This window comes from Sinohyriopsis cumingii, chromosome 12 (genome assembly GCF_028554795.1).
Source record: "Sinohyriopsis cumingii isolate HCF-2022 chromosome 12, ASM2855479v2, whole genome shotgun sequence".
Taxonomy (NCBI): domain Eukaryota; kingdom Metazoa; phylum Mollusca; class Bivalvia; order Unionida; family Unionidae; genus Sinohyriopsis; species Sinohyriopsis cumingii.
This window is the reverse complement of record NC_142972.1, coordinates 68,268,299-68,292,514: the sequence shown is the minus strand read 5'-3', so window position 1 is coordinate 68,292,514 and position 24,216 is coordinate 68,268,299. Positions and strand designations below refer to the sequence as shown.

At 36.0% G+C, this 24,216-nt stretch overlaps 1 protein-coding gene across 1 annotated transcript in view; it reads right to left on the bottom strand.

Annotated features, from left to right (window-relative positions):
• The window catches only part of LOC149786659 (acetylcholine receptor subunit beta-like 2), a 39,101-nt gene extending 26,633 nt beyond the window's left edge, over window positions 1-12,468 (bottom strand). Inside the window, exons 1-3 of the mRNA XM_089977183.1 lie at window positions 11,598-12,468; window positions 4,747-4,916; window positions 154-308 (exon numbers count right to left, since the gene is read on the bottom strand). Of these exons, the coding sequence (XP_089833309.1) occupies window positions 154-308; window positions 4,747-4,916; window positions 11,598-11,667 (395 nt within the window). The 5' untranslated portion in view covers window positions 11,668-12,468. The remainder of the gene's footprint in view (window positions 1-153; window positions 309-4,746; window positions 4,917-11,597) is intronic.
• Between the last annotated feature and the right edge of the window lie 11,748 nt (window positions 12,469-24,216).

Sequence of the window (24,216 nt, the reverse complement as noted above, 5' to 3'; positions counted from 1 at the left end):
ATTTGAAGAAGAATTACAGAATAGCAAAAGGGTACGTTTAAATGGCTGTATTCTGTTGCAAAGCCTGAAACAGACGTGTGAAAAAGATGGTCGTAATAAGTTTGACCCTTGTTTCAATGCGTCTATTGTATGAACAATATTAGATGCTCTTACTTATTGTACAATGATAGGTCAGGCACCCAGAGCTGGTCAACCGGTATATGGATCACGTGCAAACCTTCAAATCGAGGTGGATCCCAGCGAAGACGGAAATCGCTCCACATCTGCTGAATGTACACGCCAGTATCGAGTATCTCCTGCTTTTCGTGCTGCAATGAAGATATTTAGACAAGTTAATGACTGATTTTGGAGATCGGCATATCCAACTCACAGGAAAGGATTAGATTCGGTGCCAAGGTTTCGATGAAAGGGTTAAGTTAATTAATTTTTTGTAAAGAGTGCGGTGTAGGATATGTAAAGATACTTTAATATTAATATTATCATGCTGAGTATTACGTGCATTTAGTTGTTCGTAGCTCACTAATTATTAAAGCAGATAGCAGTCGAAACAGCGTGAAATATATATATATATATATATATATATATATATATATATATATATATATATATATATATATATATATATATTTTCAGAAGCGAATTCATTATGATAAAAGGGAAAATAATCTCTGAAATAAGGAACTGGTTACTAGCGTTCTTCAGAGAAGTTAGGATATCTGTATTGCTCAACGTATCATTGCTGAATACAAATAAAATATAAATAGTTTTTTTTTTATATAAAGAAAACGTATTTCTTTCAAGATAGTATTTTTGTTTGTCCTTCCCAGCTTGCAATACACTTTTCTTCACCATATACACAATGTTTCTCGTCCAGACGTGTCAATTTTGCAAAAACAAACATCTATTCAGAAAGATAACCTTTATAGGACGCTATGTTTATTAAATCGTTGGTTCGATAATGTTTTATAAACCACCACCACCCTACTAATGATGTCTCTGTTCTGTACATGTATCTTTCGCCGTCTTCGGAGATCTGTTTCAGTAAATTAGGTTCGTCAAACGAATATCATTAAGGTAATACCAGCTAATCTAATCTGGTAAATGTCAAATGAGGATTTAGCCATATGTTTCAAAGAACGAATGAATGAACAAGACAGTTCATTGGATTAATAGTGAAACTAAAAGCTAAACTGAACGAGGATTTGTTTTTATACACTGAAACAGAAACGATGTGCAGACATAAAACTGCTTGCAATAAATGTGTTATAGGTCTGAACTTGTGCTATAGGACGGATTAAATATTTAGATGGACCATAATTTTAAAGGACAGATTTAACATTTAGATTGACTAGGCCTTTAAAGGACAGATGCAATATTTAGACTGACCATGCCTTTAAAGGACACATGCAATATTTAGACTGACCAGGCCTTTAAAGGACAGATGCAATATTTCGAGTGACGAGACTTTTAATGGACAGATGTAGCATTTAGATTGATCATACTTTTAAATGACAGATGCAATATTTAGACTGACCAGGCCTTTAAAGGACAGATGCAATATTTAGACTGACCAGGCCTTTAAAGGACAGATGCACCATTTAGACTGTCCAGAATTTTAAGTACAGATGCAACATTTAGATTGACCAGACTTTTAAAAGACATATGCGATATTTAGACTGACCAGAATTATAAAGTACATATGCAATATTTGAATTTACCAGACTTTTAAAGGAAAGACGCAATATTTAGATTGACCAGAATTGTAAAGGTGAGATGCAATATTTAGATTGACCAGACTTTTAATGGACAGATGTAGCATTTAGATTGATCAGACTTTTAAATGACAGATGCAATATTTAGACTGACCATGCCTTTAAAGGACAGATGCAATATTTAGACTGACCAGGCCTTTAAAGGATAGATGCAATATTTAGACTGACCAGGCCTTTAAAGGACACATGCAATATTTAGACTGACCAGGCCTTTAAAGGACAGATGCAATATTTCGAGTGACGAGACTTTTAATGGACAGATGTAGCATTTAGATTGATCAGACTTTTAAATGACAGATGCAATATTTAGACTGACCAGGCCTTTAAAGGACAGATGCAATATTTAGACTGACCAGGCCTTTAAAGGACAGATGCACCATTTAGATTGTCCAGAATTTTAAGTACAGATGCAACATTTAGATTGACCAGACTTTTAAAAGACATATGCGATATTTAGACTGACCAGAATTATAAAGTACATATGCAATATTTGAATTTACCAGACTTTTAAAGGAAAGACGCAATATTTAGATTGACCAGAATTGTAAAGGTGAGATGCAATATTTAGATTGACCAGAATTGTAAAGGTGAGATGCACCATTTAGATTGACCAGACTTTTAAAGGACAGATGCAAAATGTAGATTGACCAGACTTTTAAAGGACAGATGCACCATTTAGATTGACCATACTGAGCAGATACTTGTATGCGACTAATAAACTCAGCACTTTGAAGGCGATTCCCAAAATAGCTTGTCCCAGTCAGCTGAACAATAAAAATCAATGGAGCGCAAGACTGTATAAGCCGGCTAAATGCAGGAGATGCCTTAACCAGATTCGTTAGAAGATTACGGGTTATGGTACAAATGTCATTGCTTGACTTTCACAATAAGCCACTTCCAGCAGCCTATATATGGAAACATTATCAAGTATTAACATGATGTTGATTTGTGTTCCAAAACGTTAAGTGGATGCCGTCATACTGGCTGTATCACATATTGTGGGCAGATCTTTGAAAGGACAATGGGGGGTGGGGGAAGAAACAAACGAAAAAAGGACAAAGGAGCAATATTCTTGAGAACATGTATTAGAGTAACCAGCCGAAGGACTACAGTAAAATCCCGTGCACCAGACTGACAAGCCTAAGTAAAATTTATAGACAAATGTGTTGACACATTCCTGAAGTAAGACATTGTTCAGCTGGCATGTGGATTCACTTGACTCACCAGTGAAATGACGCCAAGAAGACTATGAATTAACGTCATGAAGACTATGAATTAACCTAGGCTGAAAAAAGTTGTTAAGCGGATGGTTGTGCCAGATCTATCTAATGTTACGTTTAATGTACGTACAGTATACAGTGCAGATTTTCCGTCCTCGATCGCCATCTTCCCAAGTTCCTCATTTGGATTTGTCACGTAAAATTGGCATCCGAATTAGCGACATCACGTGAATGATAAGAATATATTGATTACATAAACAAAGGTTATCAGGTAAATGCTACAACCAAGATTACTAGCCACACTTGTTCCAAAAACATGTTTACAAGACATGATGACCTCTCCGATGGCCTAGTGGTTAGAGCGTCCGCCTCGGATGCTGGAGGTCGCGGGCTCAAACCCCAGCTGATGCATACCAAAGACTTATAAAAATGGCACTAACGGCTGCGGGGCCCCGAGTGGTCGAGTGGTCTAAAGCGCTCACCGTTCCGGATCACTGCCATCTCACCTCTGTCTGCGTGGGTTCGAGTCCAAGGCTCGGCTAGCGTGGGTACGTGGGAAAGCCTGCCAGTAGTTTCTTGTGGGTCGGTGGTTATTCCCTGGATTTTCCAGGGTTCTTCCTCCACCAGTTATACTGGCCGCCATGTATAGCCTATCTTGTGCTGAAAAATGGCGTTAAACCATAGAACAACAACAACTAACGGCTGCCTCGATAGGCGCTCAGCATTAAGAGGTTAGTGATAGGACTGGTCGGCCTGCTGTCAGGATAACGTGACTAGGTGGGACACCTTGCTACATGTCTGCAGCATGATGCCCCAGTGCTAGACATCACTATAAGCTACCACACTGCAGACATCGTAGCGATATGACTGCAAAATTGTTAAACCTACTTAAAAATCCAAATGACGTACAAAGACACACAGACACAAGATATGATGCTTATCTGTTTGACGAAGGCTACAAATGTGTTCAACATATTTGAAGAAACCGTGACGGGCAGAGAAAGCGAAGCTACACTAAGCATGTGTGTGTTGTGTCCAGACTCGGCTTGGATACCATAAAAGGATGTACCAGAGCTACATTAAAAGATCCATCGGACGACAGCCAGGACAAAACATAAACGTGATCAAGGCTGAGATAAAATATGCAATGACTAATCTGACATGAATACCTTGACACAAAATGTTTTTAAAACCAAAATCTATTTGATAGGCGTATATTAAATGGAATCTAAATTTGGCAGTCGCGTGTGTTTTGAACACAATAAACAACTGCAACAACAACAAAGTTTACAAGATTCACTAAGTAGTCTTGCAAGCTGATGCTTTAAACACATTTTACCAGAGAGAACAGACGCCAAGGATGGAAACGGTTGGAGAAGTTTGTGCGGGAAAATACCACTAAGAAACATGGCAGTTAAAACTGTCTGGACGACAAGTGCCAGAACTAATTTGATACATCAGTACCTTGTGTCCAGTGTAATATATACTACTTGATTCACTACTAGATCTAACAGCTCACACAATTCTGTTTTATGCTAGCGAAAACCAAGATGATTAAACCTTATGAGCTTGCAAAGATGTATGAGGCAGATGTTGCCTTGTAGTCGATCGTACAGTTTTTATTGTGGTCACATCAAACCCAAGATTTAGTTGGTTGATTATTTAACTTAATATACAACCATTACCTAATTATTTGGCATGGGTCATAACGGATGAACATTGTTGTATGAGGCATGCGCCACGTATGAACTTACTAACTGAACCAGGTTTATCGGACGGATGCCGACAGAAAGGCTGACTGGCTCTGAACTATTTTCCAGTGGCAGAACTCTTTTGTCATAAGAATCAAGTAGATCACGGAGAAGTCTCGCCTGAGCATTAACGAGGTTTACGTTGTTCGTTGAGGATGACACCGCGGCATGACCTGGAGTGATAAAGTACAATATCATCATGGGTTATTTACCAAAGTACATCTTTGCAGTATGATATTACGATTTGAAGGATTGTTTATCTAATATATGAAGGAAAGCGTCACATACATACATGTATACGTACGTACGTACAAACACACACACACACACACACACACACATACATACGTACATACATCTCTCGCACTTTAATCTCTCCATCAAACTAAGTTTGAATTGCGAAATATATTCTATTTAGTTAAGAATTGTAGATGCAGATATATTATATTATTATTTTGATCAAATGATGTAAATTATATAGATCTATCATTGCTAGGTCGCATTCCAAGAAATGCACAATTTTGGATTTCTTTTATGAAAAACAAACAGTCGAAGCTGTGCAATCGTCTTGAAGATTATGATAAAGCCAAATTGTTTGATGAACACATATCCCCGCGCTCCCCTCCTTGTCTTACAAACCAACAAAATCTGTATTTCTCAGTTTTGATACGAATGTGACTGTTCAAGCCCGTTAAGTGCGTGTGTAGTTATAGGATTGCGATCTCAAAAGCCTCTTAGTTGCGACCTACGGGACACAACTGTATGCATCAGGGGCATGTCAGAGGGTTATTATTCAAACTACGTCTGATATGGGCTACATCTAATATGGGCTAAGCCTTGGGCTACCTCTGATATGGGCTAAACCTTGGGCAATGTATAACAAACATGTTACTCTTATAATGTGGGATTTTTTTTTAAAATTTACCTAGACAATCCCTACCCACCACCTCCTGCTTTCCAGCTCCGGTCCCATATATTTCATCCAAATTATAAAACCTTTGTGTGCATCAATAGACCACCCAAACAAATCACATGGTTTAATGTCTCTGTCTTGAAAGGTGTAGGAGAAGTTTCCAACATTCCTCACACACTCACGTACGCACGTCCGGACAGGCAGAAAAATAAATCCCCTCCTTTTCCTCCAATAACACGAGGATAGTACGAGAACAATTATCCGATGGTATAAAATTTCCATTTACGTTGGCCTCCTGTGGGCTCAAACATGCAATTAAAATATCTGCAATGGTTTTCAAATGCACATCAGATAAGAGGGCCGGCTTTACACGAACACACATCTACGTTATCTAAAAAAATGAGATTTTCGTGCAAAAATCGCATTTTGTATTTAGTATTGTGTCCATGTTGTCCTTGAAAACCCTTATTTCATCATATATTTCGTATCGAATATTAATGTTTGCATCAAATTCACTGAACAATATATTTAAATTTTTTGTAGATGCTCTCTGTCATTGACTGAAGGACATAAAAAAACGGTAATAAACATCATGTAGTGAAATGTTACAATTTATAATTTCGAACTGAGGCCATCGCTAGCAGTCGACCAGTCGAATTCCGCTATCTAATTCATTGAGTAGATGATTGACTCTGGTGGTTGGGAGGGGGGTGAGGGGTTTGGTTGGGTTGGGGGTTGGGAGGATTTTTAGACCTTTGTCTTTGATAATGAAGAAAATCCATTTAAGCTGCTATTTTTGTTTTAAAACTAATTATTTATAACCAGTAACACGCTGAAATGTATTCCAAACATTTTCCCAGATTCATTTTGAGAGATTCTGTGATGACGAAATTAGACTCTTGCAAGGCAAGATGAAGGATAAGACCTGAGTAAACCAATTGTTTTCAACTACCGGATACGGGCATCGAGCCAATTTTGTACCCCGTATGTAAAATTATAAATTCATTGATAAACCCTGTGCAATTAAATCGATAGCGAACATTATATTCTGAAATATAATAACATGAAACCAGAAAATACTTAACACACCTTCTAGGTATAAGTTGCAACATAAGTGTGACAAATGCACAATAAATCTTAATGACTTGATATATAAAAATTGAATAGTTATTCAACGTATTGCTTATCATCGACCATGTCAGTTTAAGTAATGCATCAGCAGTAAAAAGTCGTTAATATAGAATGTTGTGCTGCGTATTCACCCTCATGATTTGTTTTGCACGTGGTACCCCCCTCCCCATTTCCCCTGTCTAAAGTTTACTTTCATATCCTGAATGGAATTCCGGTGAGAGAAAAAAAATAATAAAACGCGGAATGTCGTGGTTTCTTTTTTGCAGTGATTTCTGCATCAAATGTATTTATATTAGTCAACAAGATAGTTTTGTGTTAGCAGTCTCGCTAATTAAACTCAGTTTATTCTGCAGCACGGCCTTGCATTCTGTAGGAAATCCTTGCACATTATTATTCTCATTTGGTACGGCAGTTCAGAATAAAGTACATCGGTGAGAGTGTGCTGAATGCCCTTTTTGTCCTGACAGCTGAAATGTACATCGTAATTTGCTCGAGATGATTAACGGGGGGTTAAAAAAATGTGAAAGGTTCGGGGGCAAACGGGCGCAGCAACCGGTACTCTGGTTCTTGTCAATTTCCTTTTCCATCACTAATTGGGGCCACTGACGGAAACCCGTACTGTCATTTAATGCTTCATTAGCAGTGTCAAATTACACACTTAGCGTCTTAACTTCTGGAATAGGATTTTAGTGCAAGAGCTGACTTGATACGTATCGGTGTTTTATCTAAGGTTAACGGTGCAGTAGGTGAAAAGCAGGGCTCAGGCCATTAACAACGGAACATTGACGAAGACAAAACTTGAGTTTTAAGGTTAAAACTATTGGAATATTAAATTTTGTAGATTGGCTTGAACAGACCTAAATATCAGTATAAAACCTACCGCAAGAATTTACTTTTAAACTACATTTTGGCCCAAATTCATATGTACCTACCTTGACCGTACCACGGTCTCAACTCAGCATATTATTCAATAACGTAATTTAAGAAATGCCCCATTCAAGGTGTGAAACAATACTACGTAGCAAAAGTTACGACATAATCTGACATTATTTCATTTCATGTTTAACGCTTCCATTATCCAACAATAATCACTTTGCCAAACCGTCCAAAAGTGGAGTAAATTACCAATTCTAAAGGCAGTTTTGATAAGTTTAAATATGAAAGTAGCAAATGTCCAGCAGAAAGAAATATATATCTGATTTAATTCATATTTATTTTAATTTGTTTGTTAGTTTTACATTTTTTATTTTATTATATGGTATGATAATGTAAATTTATTCACTGGAGATTATATTTTTCCAGAAAATCGGTTGACCTGAATCATTTTTTTGTAAATCCCATGTGTTGATCTAAATCCTGACCTTGTTTCATAATTCGTAGCAACCTTCGCAAACATGTTCTATTTAATTTTAAAATGATTGGTTGTTTCCAAGGTCATGATGGGACCTTGTATTTAAGATATAAACAATATTTTTTATTTTTTTTATTTCTTAGAGTAAGTATTTGTTTTCGTCATGGTCACACTGGGTAAACACGGTCACGTGGTCCTGTGTTTCGCAATTCCAGTTTTTCCATTACTGCTCATTTGTTAATTTTAACAGAGATGCGTAGCGAGAGATTTATCAGTTTTGCGCTTTTTACACTGATGTCCAGTTATTTTGTTGTAGCCAGATAGTGAGTTATAATTTTCTTCAGATCAGTTGGATTTCAAAAGGATTAATTCTATTTTCTCTGAAAATATTTTGAGGAGTGCTCACACATACATTTTGGAAAGACATTGCTTACAAATTTAATTTGGATTTCCAACATCGAAGTGTAATTATTTATATTTCTACAAGCAACTGTAAAAAAAAAAAAAAGACAGTACCGACTACAGCATATGTCATCGTTTTCCATCTTGGATTTTCCATCAGGATTCGAACTTAAAATTTGAAATTATAAGAACATTTATTGCTAGGACTTTTGCAATTTAAATCTGGATTATTTTTGGATTTGATTCTTGAAACCGTAATTTCTTCTCCTTTTTTCATTTTTACAGAATTTTTCCAGGGAAAAACTTATTTGTTAAATTTTAAAAAGCTTGTTGTTTTCACTCTTTCTGTGTTACTGTTTATTCGAGCCTAAACACGTAACAATATACACAATATGTACACAAGAACCAGCTCTTACATTATTTCTACACAATTTTGTATTGTTATATCTCCTGTTACAAATTGCCCCATGGGATTCTAACATGTAGAAGTCCCAAATGTTTCATAGATTTTGTGTTAAGTGTTTGTTTGATATATGTAAGTTGTTCTTTCCCTGACGAAGAGCGTGCTTAGCTCGAAACGTTGGGAAACCGTTTTGAATTTGCGCCGTTGCCAATTTGTGTACACACACACACACACACGCACACACACACACACACACACACACACACACACCCTGCCTACTGACGATTTAATTCTATACTAACATGCTTGTAAGAGCGCCAGCGTGGACATACATCCAGCTTCACTACCATCTCGTATATTGTTGCTTTTGATCTCGGATGATATACTTCACTTGGCGGAACTTATCTTACCTTCTAGACTTCAAGGGGCAAATAAAAGCTATCTTCGAACCCCAGGGAGAGAAAACAATTTCATCAATGGCAGATGTAGCTTATATCAGTACTAAGCTGTCAGATAAAAAACAACAGAACATAAAGAGGTTACGGAGAAAACCATGTATCATATTGGTAGCGTATGGAGGAAATCAAGTGCATAGAAGCCAAGTTTATATCCCCGTGAAACCGACTAGAGCAAACGTTTTTCTTTGCGTAATTATTTTACCTGACAAAGAAATGATTTGATACACAGAAGGTTTGAACTAATATATGTGCTGGTAACACACTGCAAACGGCAAAAGTGTTCGTCCTTCAAATAAAATTAACACACATCTGCCCCGCCCCCGACTTCAACCCCCCCCCCCAACAAAACAAAATAAATATTCACTTTTTCTGTGGAGTTGTACTAAAAGACTTTACAATGTCGCATCCGTTTTATTTTTGTACCACACTATTTTGAGTCTTCTATTAGAGGCATAGCACAAAAAAGGAAGGTTCCGTGTACTCTTGTTTACGGCTAACCGTACTCTTGTTTACGGCTAACTGCTCCAAAACGTTTTCACGTAGATCAGTACATACACGAAAATTGTTGTTTGCTTTAACTTTACGAAACATCCAACAATTACGGTGACAAAATATATACATAAACCGTGGCACTATCCGGATATCGTAAATGAGATGGATAAATGATTCAAACTGATATACAGTGGAGCATCAAATATGAACCAGGCTTTAATTTTTTGTACCTGATTTCAAAAACCCCGCATGCTCCAAATGAAGAAGGAAAACTCACATTCTCCATAATTCATTCAAAAGCAGTCGGAGGAATGTTGCAAACACGTTTGTTTCTCAAGTTCGCTCTGGTTTCTGTGATAAAAATGAAGCTGCAAATAGCTGAGTTTACATTTATGGTTGATGCAATTTTGGGCAAAAATAGATGGGCATACTGTAGTATCTGCATTAACCTGCTGGTGTGGGTGTGCATGAAACGTAAGTGTAATCACAACGTGTTCCAGGTTTACGAATAGTTTTATCCTAAAAATATCGTCAACAATTTATCCCCATATGTTTACCAGAAGACTTACAATTTTATGTACCTATTATTTTCATTTTTAACGACACACTGGAATTGAACTCTAAAAAATGGCGCATGCGTACCCTGTATATATGCATGATATTGAGTGTGGTTCTTTACGTTACCGCTATATGCCCAAACTAAATCTCAATAAACCATTTCTTTCTTTTGACTTTTTTTTCTTTCTCTCTTTCTTTTTTTCAATGATGAGGTGCTAACCATTATATTATCTCTTGGAATAATATACATGCCGTATGAAAGAGGATATTTAATTGTTTAATATAAATCTTATCATTATCGACGGAAATGTATTGATTAACTGGTTTGAAAATAAAGGGAAAGAAATTCAATAGATCTCTGTGTTCTCACGTTCTATACGAGCAGAGCTATGTTACATGTATTTGTCACATTAATTAATTAAAGATTGTCGCATGCATTTGTCACATTTTTAAATAAGAGACTGTCACATATTTTAATTAAAGACTATGCTTGGCCTACTTGGTTACATTAATTAATTAAAGACTATGTTACATGTGTTTGTCACATTAATTAGAGAGTATGACTGATATACTGTCATCCTATTTCACAATGATCGACCTTGACGATTTGTGCCGACATGAATAAAACGCTGTTACATGAATACCCCCCCCCCCAGCTCTGCTCACATAAAGTGGTGAAGACGATTTCTTGTCTAAAGAACACATGCTGATGAGAATATGTTTCATATTTAATGGCTCCTTATAGCCGGTCAACATTTTAGACAATAAAAGATAGTAGTATTTACATTTCAACATCTTTAATAGAAAGATGAACGTGGAAAATGCAAAGGTTCCATAAAACTGTTGCGTCACCAAATCTGGTAAAGGAACAGATATCAAGGAACCGCATAGTCACACGCATTACGAACTCACTCTTAAATGACACTTATCATAAAGCTCACATCAATCACGAATTTTCTATGCCGTGTTAAGAATAAGTGTATTGTTCTCGGGGAAAAGACAACAAATAAAAATCTCGATGTTATACAAATACTGTTTGGGGTGCATTCTGCGCTACAAATGTAAAGTATAGTAACAAAATGTCTAATTACGGACGGAACAAGAGAGAGAGAGAGAGAGAGAGAGAGAGAGAGAGAGAGTGCTTACCCCAGTTCGCAATGCAAAGGTAAACAAAAAGGACAACCATTTCTACATGTCGTCTGAAAATCGGAGCCATCTTGTTTTTCTGACAACTTAAGTCAATTGTGCGCTTTACATCTCCACTTGAGGGCAAGCCAATTACAAAAGCAGGATTAAGACATTTGTGCAAACATAAGTGGTCCCAAAATAGTCCTCTACAACTTATAAACCGTTATCCAGCACAGTTATTTCACGTTTCCAACAATGCTCGACGTAGTCGTGTTATAAGGTTTGGAGTAGGACAAGGTACCGCTGGAGAGTGTATATATTGATTTAATGATAACCCAACACGCACTAATCCGATTTAGTGTAGACGAAAGAAAAGACACAAAGACGTTTCCTCATTCCTGGAAGTAATATGTACTATCTCGGTGGAAGTGTATTTAATTAAAGTAAACACAATATATCTTATTCCTCTGACAAGCTGGGCGTAACGTATGTATTATTAATAAACAGATTCCTTACTCGGTTATAATAAAAAAAAACTTAAGTTCTAACCTTGTTACATTAGTGAGCGATCATTCAATAATATTCTGCGATAGATCCACAAGTCTGTAATACTGTGATAAATCGACTAATCAAACTGGATAGAGCTGTCTGCGAAAGAAAGTTTTGATAAAGCAACTAATACATGAATAAATCTCCAAAATGAAAGCCAGCACATGGCCACAAAGAATATCCCATATCCTTCAAACCCCGGTGCGCTGTTATCAAGGCTATGAACTGACTGAGGCACTGAGTAGCTTCTTTGCAAGAAAAAAGTTCCCCAAACAAATCGGAATCTAAGTAAATTTAACACGAGTGGTGACTACACACATTTTGCAGGCGGCGAAGATATTTTCCCGCCGTTGGGCGCCCTCTGCTGGAGCCTTTGAAGCGATAGAAAATATATTTGGCAACCAAGTTGTTTTCCTCGGTTCAAAGGCTGGGGGATAATAATAAAAAGTGCAACCGGCATGTACCGCAATCTGGCATGAGAAACTATTAACCTCTGTTCACAACTCTTGCATTATTTTCGTACTATTTCAGAAGTAACAACCTCCTTTGTAACTATTTTCTTCAATAATCGTGTACTGTCTCAATAAGAAATATGCTATACAAAACAAAGACGGAACATATACTTATTCATTGTATGCAGCTTTATAAATGGACACAGAACATTTATGTTTCTCTTGATGACAAATTATTTTGATGTAATGTAGGAAACAATAAATGAAATCTGAATATATACTCACAAATACATATTTGGATGCACAGAAGACAGGATACAAGTTTTAAGCATAACGGTCAGCAATAAATGGTGCCAAAAAAATAGGTTTTAGAATCATTTGTGTCTATCACTGTTTATTTTAAATCTGAAGGGGAAATATGCTCATGACATAATTTGTTCAGCTCGACTACCTCCAGCAAAAAACATGGCATTATATAATATCACATAACATTACGAATTTCCCATGTCAAGCCATTATGTAAGGATAGTCTGTAAATGACACAAATAAATACTGGAGTTCCATATCTACTCTATTGCTTCATGAATAAATTTATTTCCTTAGTTTAGACGAGAAAGATGTGGCAAAATTTAGAGTAAAAAGTAATAGGTAATTAGTTGGCATGTTTTTGAAGCTCGGGCCAATGGTGCCTGTTCCGACCAAGACTTAGTCAACCAGAAACACGATATTGGTAACGAGCGATAACCGTAGCGTCATTCGGAACATCCTTGTATTTCCGATTTGAGTTGAATAACTACGTCTCCCAGAAAGCGACTCGGTGGTAATCGTAGTGATTCTTCGTAAAATGGCAAAAATGTGGCGGACGACACCCAGCTTGATGAGAGAAGAACAGAGCATTATAGGCCGTGAAAATAATACTGGACAACTTTTGAAAAAGAAATGAAACACCTGCACCTTTAATGTTTAATGTTATTCCTGCAACTTTGTAATGACAAAATAGGAGAAATCACCCAGTTTCAGTTGTCTGCAACTTTTTCTTGCATTACTATTAATGATGCCACTTCATGTATTTATTCTGACGAAATGGAGTTATTATGACGTAATAACAACCAATGGATTGAGGGCAGTTCAAAAATGGTCATTATTTATACTCGAGGCTTTTCCTGACACGCAATGAAAAAGGCAGAGGGCGTTCCGATTGCGGTTATATAAGAAAAAAAATCACATGGATCGTACCTCAATGTATGTTGATGTCTGTCATTCGGACTACTTCTGCTATTTACGAGACAAGGATTGACCGAGATTTTACGAATCATCGAACTATTTCGTTCATTACTAACCTATTGGTCAATCCTACAGTCACTCCAATCATACAAATAACCACAGTAATCCAACTAGTTTTGGTTTCTTTTTGTGGAAATTTTTTTTCCCTGCGTACAAAATGTATGATGTTTCTGTAAATTACTGCGCCGACATATATACGAGGCGTAATTTTGTTTTTGCAGAAAAAGCCAAGGTAGTTCAGAATGAGAAAAAGTACAGAGAGAATATTTCAGCATTTTCTGAAGAGGCCACAACCACATCGTTATCGTATATAGGAAATACGGCTACATGAACATATTCAGTACCCTTACATGACTAGAGCGTATGTAACCAAGATCAGGTTACCTTAAGTAAACCCCCAAACAATATTTAATCATTAAATACAGTAGAACAAAAAAATTAAAGCATGTAGCAATATTAACAAAGGTTGAAACGTGTAATATAAACGCAGATTTGCTACTAGAAATAAAAACAACAACCGCTCCATGCCATGACGCCAGCTGTATCTGCCGCCTCGTCATAGAATGGGTTGCCGCCGGCAGAGGCAAATTAAGATGCCTAATATACTTTCATCACCTACCTGAACTCGGGTCACACTTATTTTTCCAATATAGTCTCTACACGTCTTTCTTAGTACTGAAGTTTCCACTTTGTCAGAATCCAAATTAATCATATGTTAATCTAAAATATCTTCAGAGATGAGCTCACGGTGAAGTTTTTTGCCATAGGTTATCCGGCATGTTTTTGAGAGGCTAGACTGTAAACAAAGTAACGTGCAATTGCCTTTAAATTAAGACAAAGAATCCCTTTATCAAACTCTTGTATCACCACCAAAATAAGAGAGGCAACAATGCTCTAAATAGAGTGGGACTACTTTCGTGGGGTACTGAACCGGAAGTAATAATTGTTATCCGGGTCCATCTACACGCATTGAATGAAAAATGCCGCTTCTAATACATCAAAACGGAAGAAAATGGCCAAATCCTAACTCTCTTCTTTATGGCTGGGTCATTGTCATTTCGTTTACCTCTGCCACGGGTTATATTATGAGCTACCTCATTTTGCGTCTGTCGTAGCGAGTTATTCATCATCGCCAAAGAAGCCTTCTAATGATTGAATAAAATGTTTATTGATCCAAACATGTTATCTATTAAAAGAAAGCGAACTCTCAGCCAAGTTTTAAAAGAAAATAAAAAAAGTAAAAAATTATTCATATCTCGTTCTCTCAGACAGAAAGAAACGTTTGCTGCTCGTCCACAATTTAAAAAAAAAACAACTTTTTATAAGGAATTATTAAAAATGTATTTCAGAATGATTTATTTATTCTCTTTGGACATTTCGCATTAGAAGAAAGGAATTACTTTCTTATATAAAAACATGTTACTTTCGACATTTTAGTTTGATTTAATTTCAAATGACCTTTTCTTTTTTTTCATTTCATGCAGCTTTGAAAATTGTAATTTCTTTCGTGTGAAATTAATTTTAAAGCTATATTGTTGTCTGTTGTTAGCATGTTCCAGATCTATTTAAAGCTCTGTGTATGATGAATTGTGTATGATGAATTGGAAAGCATTATGATGTCTTAAATGAAAACGCTTTCTTATGCAGCCAATCTACACAACGGTTACATAGATTTACAACGGACATTGCAGCCTTGTCTCAGAATGCTCTGACTGTATCTGCGGTGAAATTAGACAATATCGGTCGGGGGTGGGGTGTGGGGTGTGTGTGTTACGGCAGATACTACGTCCCCTTGAGGTTTGTTCAGATGAAGCGAATACATTTTGCTCTCATCCTTTGCGGAAGTATTGGCGTTACGTTGATTATGACCTTGTACGCTTGGTTTTCTTTATACAACTAAAAGAATAAATACGACAGTGAATTGTCTTGACTTTGTATTATAATTGGATTTAATATTAGTCAGCACTAGCATTTGTAGCTTCTCGTTTGGATTTGACAGGTCCCCCTTCCTCGGCCCTGGTTTTGCTATTATTCATTGCATAGGTGGCGCTCTACAGCTTCTCAATTTGCATATGGTTAGATTGTTAACAAAAAAACGAACTCCTCAGGTTTAGCTCACTGCTTACTGTGGCCATTGAGAAAGACATTGTATATATTAGGTATTGTTCAAGGAACTCTTGTTGTTCCCCTTTTTTGGAAAATGATAGATATGTGTAAGATGTGCTGTAGAGTATACAGCTTGGCCTTAAGTTTGATGTGCGTTTATAAAAAAAAACAGCTAGCTCCGCTTGGCGACTTCCGCTTCCTGGAATTCACTGATAAATGTTAAAAAATATGAGCAGATAACTTTTCTTTACTTTTATATGTTTTGTACCGATTCACTGCACTTTCAGAAGCTAGATAGCTGTGCGCTTTTTGCACAAGTACAAGAAATTTCAGCCACAGTAGATAGAAGTAACATAGAGGTATCAAAATATTTTCTCCACCGTCCATGCTGCAAATACACACTTCACCTTATTCCTGTCACTCTCTAAGAAGTACATAACATCTGTAGAGTACGAAAGCCAAAGAGGGACGAGTGAACCAGACTAAGGTTCACTCATTTTTCCCGTACTAACTAATTAATCCGAATATTTGAGAGAACGTAGTCCGCGGAACAAGACATTAAAAGGTATGTATGTATGTATGTATGTATGTATGTATGTATGTATGTATGTATGTATGTATGTATGTATGTATGTATGTATGTATGTATGCATGTATGTATGTACGTAAGTACGTACGTACGTACGTGTGTGTGTATGTGTGTATGTATGTATGCGTGCGTGCGCGCGTGCGTATGTGTGTGTCCGTGTGTGTACGTTTGTGTTAGAATTTACCAGTACATCAGCATAATAATGGCTATATGTTGTTAAGACTTCATGGTCTTACACTGTTCAACAGAAAAGATCGAAAGCCAACATGTTTAGTAAAATTCAATACATTATTTATTTCCCTAGAATACAAAGTTAACATTTAGAAAGAACTTGCAGCATTATAAATTAAATCCCAAATAGTCCAAAACTTTTACCACAAGACCAAAAGTATGCTAATGTACCAATAGTCTGGACTGTGTCGATGTCCTAACAGTCTTGATGTATCACAATGATATAATGCAGAATGTACTTAAATGAGGAATTTTTAAAATCTCAAAATAGAGATTTAGTCTTACAAGTCAATGAGCTCTTTGTGATTATAATTAATCATTTAAATAAATAAATCGTCTCATATTATAACTAAACACAACTAAAACACGGAGTCTGCTACAGATATTAAGATAGGAATGCATTATGCAGATGTAAACAATCTCAATATAAAAAACTAAGAAGTAATAAGAGGACCAGGAGGGGGGTTAAAAGTTCATTTCCGGAACATTCTAAGTTATAAACAATGTCAGATCTTTTACTAAACGTTTAGTTAAGAACATGACAACTATCAGGTAGACGAGGAATTTCCAAGGGAAAAACCAGCGACCTGAACTCATATCCAAATAAATATGTTTACAATAAAAAATACTTTAGCCAGGTAGACCCAAACACTACCCTCAAATATGAACAAAGGCTAATGACACAATACAAATTAAATATACATAACAATGCTGCCGATTCAAAGTTATGAAAAATTGCCAAGAAACGTTTAAAAAGACCAGATAAAGAGAAACCCTCTAAAATAAACGTAAACATGAAGTTTAGTACCAGATAAAAGACAAAGAGGGTAGATGGTAAAATTCTGTACAAGTTGTATACAATTGAAGATACTGGTTTAAAAAGTAGCATAAAATATATTTAATATTGGAAAGTACTTCGTCCGATTTACAATTATAGTACTTTGTAACCAGATGCAGAGGTGACAGAGGGAGGGCATGCGAACAAGAGTTATCGGTGAGAGAACAGTGCTTCGACTTATGTCATATGGTAACTAGTTCGTACAATCATATTCAAGATATTATTCTATCCGCAAGAATCCAAGATACTCCAAATTATTTGAAATGATAACCTATACTTCTCACACTTGATTTTTCTTACAATTCAGATGAAGCTATCGCCACCACGTGTTGAACTCTGCTAAATCTGCTACAAACGACAGAAGTGGTTTACCTTGTTCTAACCTTCTTTTCGAAATAATTTACAAAAAGTAAACGAATGAAATATAAAACCAGTTGGCTCTTAATCTAATCATAGAATGTAGACCATCTCATCAGCGATTTATCAGTAAAATAACATACATTTTAAAGCGAGGTAGACCCGGATTCGAACGATATATACAGGTAGCGGTGTTATTTACGACGTGGTATGGAAGCAATTTGGTTTGTATCCAAACAACTGGCCAGACCCAGTACGACCTGAAGTTACCAATATAACCATCACACTGACTGGATAGAAGCATAACTGTTTTTCATTGGTAGACGTTACAGTTCTATCATTAACGTTAAAACAGAGCTGGTTGGAGAAAATCTTGCAACAGAACAGAACACATCATAGCCGTAAATAAAAATGAAAGGGCAATACATCGAAATGAAAATAAGGTTTGATTGCGACAACGGGGTTGCTCTACAGATACTACGTACAGAGAGCGTGAGAAGTGTGACGTGACGTTGTTTGCATTTACAACATACACAGTGGAGACAATGTTGGCATACCTCTGTAACTTTCATATACGGTGTCTGACATTTCTTTTAATATTTTACTCGAGGAAATTGTACATTATCTAAGAACACAGCTAATCAAAATGGCTGATCCCATATGCACGATAGATCAGTCTGAATTAGAATAAAGAACACTATCTTTAGCAGTTATAAAAACAGGGAAAACCAACCTTGCCAGAATATACAATACCAGCTTCTGAAAGCGCAGTGAGTCAGTAACAGTATATATTCAAACTTAAAAGAAACGTTATCTGCTCGTTGTTTTACACTTTACCTTTGAAGTCCAGGAAGTGAAAAACGATAAAGCGGAGCTAGCCGTTGTTTGAGAGGTGCACATCTGAATTAAGGCATAGCTCTATACTCTATAACTCAGACTAAATCCATCAATCATAGACTAAAATAAAGGGAATTAAAAGTTCTTTTTCAATACCTAAGATAGGCAAGGCCTTTTTTTTTTAAATAGCCAGGATATGAAGTGAGGAAAACCTGGGAAATTATATTTGTTTAAAAGAATAACCATATGCACATCATGAAGCTGTTGAGCGGCAACAAAACAAAAATATTAACAGTGGCCAAATGGACTCTTATTACTTCTGGACCACTACCCAAGAAAGTAGTCCCAATCTACTTTGATGTATTTGTCATTTTCATGTGGTGATCTATGGCTTACATTTAGGCACTCTTGGTAGTGATTTAAAGAGAATATTTTTATTCTTTCGAATATATACATTATAGTGTAGCTGTCAGTGTGTATTTTGGCGAAAGCGCACAGTGAGTAATGCGACACTGATGCGGACCCGGAAGTAAAATCCTTGACCCATGCAAATTTGTTTTGTTTACAATTGATCCTCTCAAGAAAAGTAGGTTAATCAATAACAATAACTTCATTGTAGGAGTTCATCTTTGAAGATACTTTAGATTAACATATAATTTATTATGTTTCAGGCACACAGGAAAGTTCAGTACTAACAAACAAATATAGAGACTATATATGGGAATTAATTGTGACCTTTCTCCAAGGGAAGTAAATATTGCTGGAATAAATTCATAAGGTAGCACTAAACAGTTTTATGTTAATAGCGGTAATAAAGGTTATACTGGAAAGGCATCCTCATTTTGACTTTGTAATTCTCCCTCGATTTTCAGTGGTGGGAACATGGTATCATGTTGTATGTACATGAAAACGGTTCTAGTGCAATATGTAGCCTGGGTTAGACTAACGGAGAAAGCAGCTGTTCTAACAATAATTAGTTCTAACATGGGGAAAATATTTGCTCAAATATACCCCATTTCTCGTAGAATTTCCAAACTAAATTGCGTTTCTCCGCGATATAGAAATCAGACAGATGATTTCAATCAGGCCTTGTAAATCCAACTTATTTGTTGTTTTGCTGGTGTTATATATATATATATATATATATATATATATATATATATATATATATATATATATATATATATATATATATATGAATGATATTTACAAAATAAATTCAATACAATATAGTGCTTCTGAGTTTCGTATGTGGAACCATGAGAATTTAATCTGTAATCCAACATTTCCCATTAAATATTCAGAAAGTCATTAATATGACTATATTTTCAAAGCCCATCTATATGTTTTCTTTTCTTCTGTGCAAAATTTGCATAGATCATTTTGGATTACAACTATCTTGTTTAAATAGCCCATTAAAGATAATATTTCTGTGAAAGTATTCTATACGGGAACCATTCTAATTTAGAATCATTGGGGGTTTCGTAAATCGGTTTCAATGTCCCAGGGTTAATTTAATTTAATTTGATTTTTTTTTTAGGTTTTAGAATGTTACTATTAAGGGTTGTGTAGGTTAAAATCCCATTTTGGTCATTGCTCTTGTGCACTTAGGAAGAACTCCCATACTTGCTCTAGTCGACACAGCTGAAAGTTGATGTCATCATCCGCAGCGGGAATGGGGATAAGTGGAGTCGATTGATGTGTGATATGCAAGCGACCAATGCAGGCGGCTACGTGCACTTTATGTCCTTCATGCCATGAAGTGCGAATAAGCTTCAGTCTGTTAGCCACAAAAGGGCTCCAAAAAGACTTCTACATTTTAAGAAACCGTTTTGAATTGAGACTGCGGTTAATGTACACAAGGGCGGATCCAGACGGCGGGGGTGGGGACAAACCGGCAACCCACCACCACGAATGAGCTCGAAACATAAAGAACGCTTCCAAAATTAAGTTCTTATTACATGTAGTTGGTTAAAATTATCCATATTCCATCGAATTCGTAAAATACAAGGACTTCTGAGGATTTTGCCCATGTGCTCCCACTAAGGTACCGTTCTACAGATTACTGGCCTAGATTTTAGGTTGTTTTGAACACCCACCCCTCCTCTCCAGTGACATTTCTGTTTCAGGTCCACCCCGGGTATGAATAAATTTCGAAAAGACCACTATCGGTAAAATAATAAAATAAAATATGGACGAACAGTCACGCATATAATTATATTGTTATAAAGGATATACAATTTATAAAAAAAATTAAAAAATAATATTTTATACGATTTTATATAGTGCATTGGTATTAAGGCAATTAGGATACAAAGTCTCTAACTTATGAATCCAGTAAGTTTCTTTTATGAGTCTATTCATGTCCCCATGTACGATATCTATTGGCATGAAAGAAAAATCAAGTAGAGAGTGTTTATTCGTATTAAAATATATTAAAATATTAGATAACAACCGAGAATCTCAAAAAAGAACTATGTGAAAGCGATGATTATTCGTTCTCTTAGAAACTTCTTGAAGTGTTTGTCCAACATATTGCATGTTACATTTTTTACAGGTTATCAAATAATTCACATCAGCTGATAAGCAGTTAGTGTTATAACGTAGATAAAATACTTTTTGTATTAGCGCTACTGAAAGAAGTACTTTCTCTTATGCTTGCACATTGCAAGCACATATGTCTGTTTCATTTAGATGACGAAAAATGTCTTTATTTCCTGTCTGTTTAGTTCTAATTATAAAATCTTGCAAATTCTTGGATCTTCCATAAGCATACATTAAATGCGGAACTAGCTGCTGACAATTATCGGCGTTTGTGTTTTTTAAAAATATATATCCCAATTCAGAAAGACCACTAGTAAGGGTTGGAAAACAAATTATGATACTGTACCTAATGATATCCTACAAGGGTCACGTCATTTTCCCGGCAGGATCGTAAAACTAAGTAAGCATGCATTACCTAGTATTTTCCTTGATGTTTGCAGTTTCTTTTTGTTTAATTTTGTTTATAACGAATCTGGAAACTCCAATGACTTTAATAATATATAAGACTTGATGCTGGTTTTCCTTCACAGATATAATTACCCAGCCCTTTTTATGCCTTAGATTTTCTATTGCAAGGCAGAAGTTAATTTGAGCATTAAATTAATTTTTATCTTACTTGATAAATACTTAATTTTGTAGGAAGAAAAACAACGCATAAGCATGCAAGCAAAATATAGGATCGTCACCTTATTGCTTAATTAAAGAAACTTAAGTTCAAAATGCAAGGACAAACTGCTGTGTTCTATAGAGATCATAGCACTCAATGCTTGGTGGAAAAATGTAATTTATATTCAAAGTTTTCGTAATATCAAACCCCATTCTGAATACAATTTGAATCCATAAAGATATTCCATAGTTATCGAGTGGAAATCAATTCGTTAAGCTCAAATTTATCTCAAAAGAGTCACAAGGCAGTGAAAATTGTTTAATGTCTTCATAACTTAATATTCAATACCAAATTTAGTTTCAGTCTGGAAAATCCTTCTAAAGACGTTGAGTAAAAGCGAAAATCGTGACCCTCAGCTTCTACATTATCATGAACATCTATATAGTCTAAATATAGCATTGTTACATTGAAAAACATATTATGGCGACGGGAGGGGAGGACACCTTGCAAAAAAGAAAGGAATCAGAACAAGTGGCAAAGGCTGATGCGATGCATGATAAAGGATTAGAGGTGACGCTCGATTTACGCCAATTCAATTTTAGCGCTTTTATTTTAATTTATTTACCGTAAAGAAATAACATTAAATTTGCGCTACTGTGTTCGCTTTTACGCCATCTCTGGCGTCATGTGTCTTGGCTCACGCGTATCCCATATTCTTTTATTTCGAGTGTCAACTGTATATTGGGGCAAAATAGGAAACCTTGATCAATGTGCAGAATTAAGTGGGCTAGTGTTTTTGTTTTTGGTTTTTTTTGGATTGAGAGAGAGAGAGAGAGAGAGAGAGAGAGTGAGAAAGATTTTGCCACTTTGCGGATATACGGTTTTATATGGTTCTCTCACGACGTTACCCAGGTAATCAAGTCCTTAAAAAAATCAAATAAACGATGAAGCGTCAAAAAGAATAATATGAGACCAAGAAAAGGTCTGATTATCAAACCCTTACATTTGAATGCCAGTCAATGGGCAACTTGCTGATCATGTCTTATATGTGGCATTGATACATGACGCCCATTCTAACTTGCACTTTCGCCATTCGAGACTTTGAAATTCATTGAAACTTATAACTCTAGTATAAGTTAATGGATATACCGCCAAGGCGACTATAATCTCCTGGGACATGAACCATCTACTACTGACTGGAGTTGCTTGACATTAGTAATAAATATATGCCAAAAATATCACTGACTACTAGTTTTCTTATCTAGGGAATGTATTCCAAATAGAACTTTAGAACCATCATGGATCAAGACGGCAATCAAAGAGTCAATACGCAAACGTAAGACAAATTAACACAAACGCTGAAATCATACACTACGTCATCCAAAGACCGTACACGTTTTATTTCATCCATTCAACATAACGGTTCGATAATCATAGATGAAGTTGAAAAAGCTGAATTATTTAACGTTATTTGTATAAAGAGCAAAGATGAAGAAGAGCAACATATTTCCATGAGCCTTTGCCGTGGTAAGGCTTCCGGCCCCGATGGCCTGAATAATTGTATTCTGCCCTTTTAACCAGTCTCTTAGAGAATCAACCTTTACATACACTTGGAAAGATGCAAAAGTTTGTCCAGATTTAAGGAAAAGAAACCCTTTCATCGTATATAATCAAAGACCAATATTCTTGGCAAGTTTTCGAAGACTGGTTTTGAAATAAATATTTAATTGCTTCCGTGAAAATAACACCAATATACCTTTCCAGTCTGGGTTTTACACCGGACGAATACACAGCTAATCAATTAACATGCCTCATTCATACGTTCTGCAAAGCAATAGATTCCAGCAAGGAAATTAGTATTGTGTTTTGCGACATAAGTAAAGCGTTTGAGAGTGTGTAGCATAAATGAGTCGTTCACAAATTGAAAGTTATCTTTATCACAGGAAGTCTTATAAAATAGTTGTCTATTTATCACAAGAACAGAACATAACGAATTAACTTCCGGGCTTGTTTTCAACGTGCATGTTTATAACAAGCGGTATGCCCCGTGGATTTGTTTTAAGTCCCTTCCTTTCCTTGGTATACATAATTTATGTACACTCCACGATGAGTATATTTGTAGATGAAAAAAGTCTTTTTCTAAATGTAGATAATCCCGTCATAACCGCTCATAGCCACAATTCTGACTTCCGGGAAAAGAACTTCTCAGTGGGTAAATACTTGGCTTGTATATATCAACCTTT